At 48.9% G+C, this 7,168-nt stretch overlaps 1 protein-coding gene across 1 annotated transcript; it reads left to right on the top strand.

Annotated features, from left to right (window-relative positions):
- Nucleotides 1–228: 228 nt before the first annotated feature.
- Ktl (BTB/POZ domain-containing protein Ktl) lies at nt 229–6,935 on the top strand. The gene has a single exon (XM_075688972.1). The coding sequence runs from the start codon at nt 345–347 to the stop codon at nt 1,041–1,043; it is 699 nt and encodes a 232-aa protein (XP_075545087.1). The 5' UTR covers nt 229–344; the 3' UTR covers nt 1,044–6,935.
- The last annotated feature ends 233 nt before the right edge of the window (nt 6,936–7,168 follow it).

The raw sequence follows: 7,168 nt of genomic DNA, 5'->3' as shown, positions 1-7,168 counted from the left end.
CGGGGAGGAATGAAAGTGTTGTACGCGAAGGAGAGGCCTACAACGCAGCAGGCACCGACCCCCGCACCGCCTGGGTCTGGCCGGGGTTCCGCCAGACGCCTGGGCTCCGGCCGACCCATTATCGATCCCCAGAAGAGCTGCGCGCGCAGCCATCAGGCTCCTTGCTCAGGAACCACGCAACGAAGAGTGCGGGTGGAGGGGAGAGTCTGCCTTTCTCGCGCTCGCACTCTGCTGCTCCGGAGCACCGTCGTCAAACGAGAAGAACCCGCGGAGAGGCGAAGCGCGGTGAGACGGCCCAGCGAGCAGAGCGACAACAGCTGGCGGCAACGGCGACGGCTGCAACAATGTCTTCCTCTTCGGCGGTCGTCGATCTGAACGTGGGCGGCACCACGTACAGCGCGTCGCGCGAGACACTGTCTCGCTGCCCCGTGCTCGGCGAGCTGCTCGACGGCGGCCCGCATGACTCGCAGGGCCGCGTCTTCGTCGACAGGGACGGGGCCCTCTTCCGCTACATCCTGGACTTCCTACGGTCGGGCCGCCTGCTGCTTCCCGAGGAGTTCCGCGAGTTGGCAAGGCTCAAGGCCGAGGCCGAGCACTTCCGCCTCGACGCCCTGGTCACCTGCCTGTCGGCCACGTCCGCCGTGCCGCCGCCGTTCCCGGGCCAGCCGGGCTACATAACGCTGGGCTACCGCGGAACGTTCGCGTTCGGCCGCGACGGCCTGGCGGACGTCAAGTTCCGCAAGCTGACGCGCATCCTCATCTGCGGCAAGGTGACCATGTGCCGCGAAGTGTTCGGCGACACGCTGAACGAGTCGCGCGACCCCGACCGCGGCCAGGACGACCGGTACACGTCGCGCTTCTTCCTCAAGCACAACTCTCTGGAACAGGCGTTCGACTGCCTCCAGGAGTCGCGCTTCCGCTGCGTGTGTGCCTGCGGCACCGGCACCTCGTGCGGCGCCGGAAACGAGCCGCTCAAGCCTGGCGTCGACTCCGAGGAGAACCGCTGGAACCACTACAACGAGTTTGTGTTTGTGCGCCCCTAAGGAACACCGGAGAGAGAGAGAGGGGGGTGTCCAGGAGCGAGGGGCCCTTTTGCTGCGCAGTTGGGTCACTGTGACGGTGGTGGCGGCGCCGGCCGATTTCCCGACCAACGGAGCATATCATTCGTCTTCTCCGGACAGCGCCTCCTGTTGCGCCTTCCACGGTCGCCAGCGTGTGGTGCAATGACGGATGATCGCTGTTCTTTCATCTTCTTTTATTTTTTTGGTGCGGATACTTCTTCGTGAAACACGATGTTTTATGGCCTTTGATTCCGACGAAAGCGGGTGTTGAGAGAGAGATTAGCTCAGTGGCGTAGCCAGGATTCAACATGAGGGGCTCTTTTCAGTTTGCTGACAATGTGCGGGGATATTTTTCTCCTGCTCGAACACTGCTACCAGTCGTTACCGCAGGGATTACTAAAATTCTTAGGGATATTCTGGCGCCTAAATACACTTCCTGGTTACGCCACTGATAAGCGTAGTGATTACTCTTCAATAGCAATCTGTTTTATAGTAATGTAGTTACCCGAGATGCGACAAAATGTGCATTGTTACGAAACCAGCGGCATTGTAGTAGAATCATTAATCTCATTTGTGAGTAGAATAGTACAAGGGCGGTAGAATGTCTGTACAGAGCTGTTGCCACTAAGTTTTCGTAACACGTGATTTAATCAAAAGTGCAGCGATGCGAAGCGTCGTCAGAGCATAGCTGTTGCCAAATGTATTATAGTATGGGCTTAGCCTGTTTCCACCTGACTTTTCAATACAAGGCGCACCATGTTTAACATTCTGGCAAAATATTTTTGTGAACATTGTGTTAAGGTGCCATTATAAAAAATAAAATTCACGAACACGACTCTACGCCTTTGCGTGAACTTCAAAGCCTTCCTTGCTTGCAACCTTCTTAATCTACAGAAGATAGTTCAAAATGATGTGACGCTCGCGGTTGAAGTTGTAGCAGTTATTGTTTGTTTTTGGTAGCCGCTGTTACTCTCTGCATGTTGACAGTGGTCGTATTTCTCAGTGACTGACACCTGTTTGTGTTGATTCTACTGTTTAGTTTGCTGACACAGTACTCAAAACATGTTGCTTTCTGAAGGAGAGAGCATTTAGTGAAGTGCTATAGCCAATGTACTTATACCAGTCTCACTTTTGTCTTTGAAGACTTATTGGTTTTCTCTTCAGCGCTTCTTAAACGATCGTTTTGCATCTGCCTTTAGACGTCCCCAATATTCTCGTAGAGGAGCGTCTTGCGAAACCGCTAGTAGGTAAAACACCGCACGAATCTTACGTGCTTGCGAAAGTATTGCTGTACTGTCTGTTGCAGCTGAAGTAAATGTGTAATGTACTACCCGAAAACGCTTATCAACAAATTACTTGATACACTTTAGCATTCCTCGCTTGAAATTTGTACGATCAATCGCAACGTGTTAAAGCTTTTTTTGCGATAGCAATTATCTGTACAAACAAGGCGCATTTCTACTGTCGGTGTTCGCCTCGCCGTCGGCATCGCCGTGATGTTCCGCATAAAGTCCAAGGGTGATAACATCGTCCCCGCGCGCGGTATGCTGTATGTGCGAGTTGAAGTGTGCAAGGGTGAGCCGAAGATGGCGGCTCACTCTCGCGCGCGCAGAGCAACAAGGGGAGGAGAGGGAGCGGGGGGGGATGTTCGTTCTAGTGCGGCTGCTGCTGATTATGGCGCGGCCGCACGCGGCAGCGCGGGCCCTATCTTGAAAGCAGTCTTGAACGGGGACGCAATCTAGGCGCACCGACGCCCGATAGCTTCATGTACGCTATGTTCTCGCTGCTTACTTCGTGTTGAAGCCGAGAGGCAGCACGAAGGTCAATTCGCTCGCTACTGCTGCCGTGCTTCCTCACTCCAACGTTTAGACAGCGAGAATCCGCGATCATTGAGTTAGATGTGTTCATGCTTACTTGTGTAAGCATGAACACATGAACATAAGCCGAAAAATGAAACAAGGGGTATAATTGAAAACTATAAAAGAAAGGGGGGAGGGGGTTGCCAAGCGCCATTTAGGAGGAACTTGCGGAGATATGGGATTGCTTCAATTCTGTCTCGTACTAACAACGCACTCACCTAGCAACTCGTCGCCGCAAACCTGTCGCCAATGTAAGCACTACTCCCTACGCTGTTCAGTTCTTACAGCATTTCTCGCCGCTTGATTAGGCACATGTCTAGGGTTGTTTCCCTCCGCGTTGTATATAATGAGCTCTCAATCAACTATTGTTGTAACTTGACGACAACATTTTGCACTCTTGGTTAAGTGAAAGGAACAACTACACCTGTTGTGTTAGACTTTGCTGTTCCACTTTCGACAGTTTTTCTATTCACAACACCACAAGTGGTGCTAGGCTTCCGTATGCTGCGTTCAGTTCTGTATAGCAATGGTCATCTTTTCAAATATGTAACACTACTTCTTCCCGCGTTTATTCATTCCACTTTTTTTTCGGCAATAAGCGCACCGTTTTTTCGTTTCCCGACCCTCGATAGTTCGCAAGTAGTCCTTCTGAGCCTGTGTAAAGGAGACGCATATAGGCTTAAACTATAGCCATGTGCACTCGAGAAACGACCTTATAATCGAGGACCATTGACGCTTTCGCGATCCGAAGTAACCATCAACTATTTGAACGGCGAAAGACAATCCGTTTGAGCTGAAATATGCGGAAAACAGCATATAGCCCGGGCTTCGATGCGTCCCTGAGACAAGCGCACGTCGAACTATATATACTTCGCCTCTTCCACTACATGGTAGTTAACGCGACCCACCGGTTCAAGATTCAGTCAAAAAAAAAAGGAGAAAAGAAGATTGATGTTGTTTGGAGGGAAACGGGCCACGGGGAGAATCGAGCCCCCAATCTTCTTCAACTGCAGCGAAGCGAGCGAATCTCGCGCCAAGCTCTTGCGCGCCGCTCAATAGCGGGGCAAGCACGCGTCCGGCGCCGACCGGTGTCCGAAGAGGCGTGTTCGTGCATCACTCCATCATCGGACCCTCTTCGCCACGATGGCAGGTTCTTCCGCGATAGAGCCACGTTTCCCTCGACTCCACTCTTTCAGTCTCCTTCTCTCGATAGTCGCTCCATTCCCGCGCCACTGAGCGTGTCTTTATTGGTCTTCCACGGATCGCTATTGTCTTATACTGCTTGAGGAGGATGCTCATTGGCTCCAGGAACTTCAGCAGAGAGGTGCTCGGGAAGTGCGCGAGCCACATCACAGCTAGTTTTCTCCAGCTTCATGGAGCGTCTTGTCGACCTGTCGACTCGCTGTTTGCCGTCAGTTGAAAAGCTAGGTTTTTGTCGAGAATGCATTTCTTGGTGTCAGCGACTGATGGACTCACCACAGTGATCGCTTGGTGTCGTCAGTACGGTCCTTGCTGAACCGATAACTGTCACGTTTTAAACGCAGACTCATTAGGCAGGTAACTTAATAAGAATTGGATATCATTCAGCTTATTTCGAAAGTGTATGTCGAGCTTCTCTCTCTCTCTCTTTAACGCCTTTGAGTGGCTAGATTTTTGCTGCGTGTCTGAAAAAAAAAATGTTAGAAGCAAGTTATTTGTCGCTGACAAGAAGGAAAGTCGACCGTTTTCTCAGATTTTAAAGGTTGACGTAAATCCACTCACTAAACCTACCACTGTCCATGTGTTTGCGCTGTCACTTTCAACTGCAATCTTCTTTTTATTTCTTTTTCTTATTTCATTATGTGTGCAGCAAGGTTCTGACGTCTGTTTAGCTCTGTGAAAGCTTTCGCTAACTGACTTGAGGTTCTGCGGAGAAAAGCCCGTTATTTCTTTGCCTGGCAAAAGGAACCGCTGTGCTCCATCTAGAGGCTGCGCGATAGCGGGAAATGGGAAGTTCTTGGAAATAGAAAACGGGGAAAAGAAATATAGGAAAGGACCCATAAAAAACATTTTCTCATTTCCGCAGCTTTTTCTTTTCCTTCTTCACTTGCTGCAAAAGTATAAACAAGGGGAAACTCGTTGTTTAAGAAGAGAGAGAAAGAAAATAAAGCGGTACTGAACGTTGAAAAAACGTGGCTAACGCAGAAAGCGCGATCAGGAGTGCGCGGACGTGGCGACGTTGCGCGAGATGAGATCCTGGAATCGATAGCGGCAAAAACGCGGGCTGGAACCCGTAGACGAGTGCCATCAGATGAAAAAGAAAAGGAAAATAGAAATTAGAACAAAAAAAAAAGAAGGGAGAAAGATGGAGCGTCGCGTTGATCAGTCGTGAATCCACGGTCTGTCACGGCTGGTATTTGTTTTCTCCTCGACCTCCTCCATTCTCGGCGCAAGGGACTGACCGTTCCGGAAAGCCGTCATTTCAAACGTACTCCACGTCGACCAGAGCCTTACCTATATATACGTGTGCGATGAGTTTTCGTTTGTCGACATTCCTTGGCTAACTTCTTGCCAACTGTCTGGCGGTGAAGCGCTGCTGACAAAGTGTGTTTTGTATTTTTACACTTTATTTGTATCCTGTATTTTTATTTCTCCCTCGCTCTATCTCTGCGAGGGCGTTGATTTGTAAGGATAAAGCAGTTGCAGCGTTACTGCGTCTTCGTTTTTTAGACATGCATCGAAGTGCGGTAACAAACTGTGCGTTGCTTGTAGCATTAATAATGGGAGAGCCTTCGCTGATTGGTGATGTTCATTTATTTGTTGTCATGTATTTTTTTTATTTCTCGGCTCACGGGCAAACGATGGGTCTAAACATCTGTTGTCGCAAGTTGTAAAGAAAGCCGAATAGAGCTGATTCATTCATTGTTGGTGTAAACAAGTACTTGTGGCCGATAACCAAGAAACTGACCACTTCAGTGTTTGACGTTGCTGTTGTAACTTCACCGATGCTAAGGAAAGTGTTGCCGGTGGAGGAGCGCTTAACCTGTTTTCGGTCAAGTGATGTTCACATCACATGTTGCACGCGTGCGCAAGATTTGTGGTTGACGTTGGATAGATGTGTCGCTTTCTCGTGGAGAGGAAGATTGGTTGTCTGCACTACTCTTTGAAATAGCAACGCACACGGAACAAGCAGGGTCGAAACAGTCTCGCTGATGACTTTTGGAGAATAGTCAACGTGCAAAAGCAGACACCGTTTGTGCGCACACCCCGAAACGTTGTTATTCGCTGAGTAAATTAGACTCTGCATGCATGTTACATTGTTCAAAAAGTCAGCGTCACGTAGCCTGGTAAGTGTCACATATGTGCAAGCTATGAATCGCTGTCCTAAAAAAATATATAGGTGTTGCAGATTTCACATTCTTAAACACTAGAATGAACAGTGGTTCGTGAAGTCAGACATTTTTGGGACGTATTGATGCAAACGTTGGTGCAGCTTGCAGCCGCGTAAGTTTGTGCATCTGGTTGACGGTCATACTTTGTTGATGGAGCGCAGCTCACTTTGAGCGTGTTGTTGTTGGATGCGATTAGAACTACTCGAGTGCAACAATGACTCAAATTTTTATTCGAAAAGATGGGGTTCGCTAATTGAGTAAGACATTTTGCACCGAGACATGAACGCGCCGTTGTTCAACAAGGACTCTGGTCGCTTAGTTACACTCCGTAATAATGTATTTCAGCGCAAATTCGTCTTTACTCTTGACACACCTCTTAATAACAAGAAACGTTATTACTTCCGGTTGCTTTCGGAATTTCAGCGTTTTTTTTGACATGCCCAGCAGTTTTCGAGCAACTCCTGTACGCACCCTAAAGGCATGCATTGAGATACGTTGACGTCCCAGTGTAAATAAGGCGTTGTAACATGAGGACGTATGTACCACTGGTGACAGCGGTTTTATCTTGATAAACATGTATACTGATGATACTCATGTCCAACTGTCAACAGAAGCAAAGTGTGAATAAACCTGTAGAATATTGAAATGGCCCCTCTTGTTCCTGACTAACTTGTTACGCACGGAACAAGTTCAATGTTGGGACACCTCTCCTACAGTTTCAATGCGCAAAAATGCGAATGTCACTTTCTTTTCTTAAATTTTTTTCAGTACACTGAAATTGACCTGCAGCGAGTTTCAAGAAAATAAATCGTGCCGTGGTCTGATATGCTGCTGTTTCTATCGAGAAACCATCAAAGTAGCTTGGATCACGCTCTCC

Source organism: Dermacentor variabilis, chromosome 4 (assembly GCF_050947875.1).
Source record: "Dermacentor variabilis isolate Ectoservices chromosome 4, ASM5094787v1, whole genome shotgun sequence".
NCBI classification, from domain to species: Eukaryota; Metazoa; Arthropoda; class Arachnida; order Ixodida; family Ixodidae; genus Dermacentor; species Dermacentor variabilis.
This window is presented reverse-complemented; position numbering and strand designations above follow the sequence as displayed.

Bases quoted from the DNA above. Each gene is read 5' to 3' on its own strand.
- Ktl (XM_075688972.1), top strand. From the start codon at position 345: ATGTCTTCCTCTTCGGCGGTCGTCGATCTGAACGTGGGCGGCACCACG.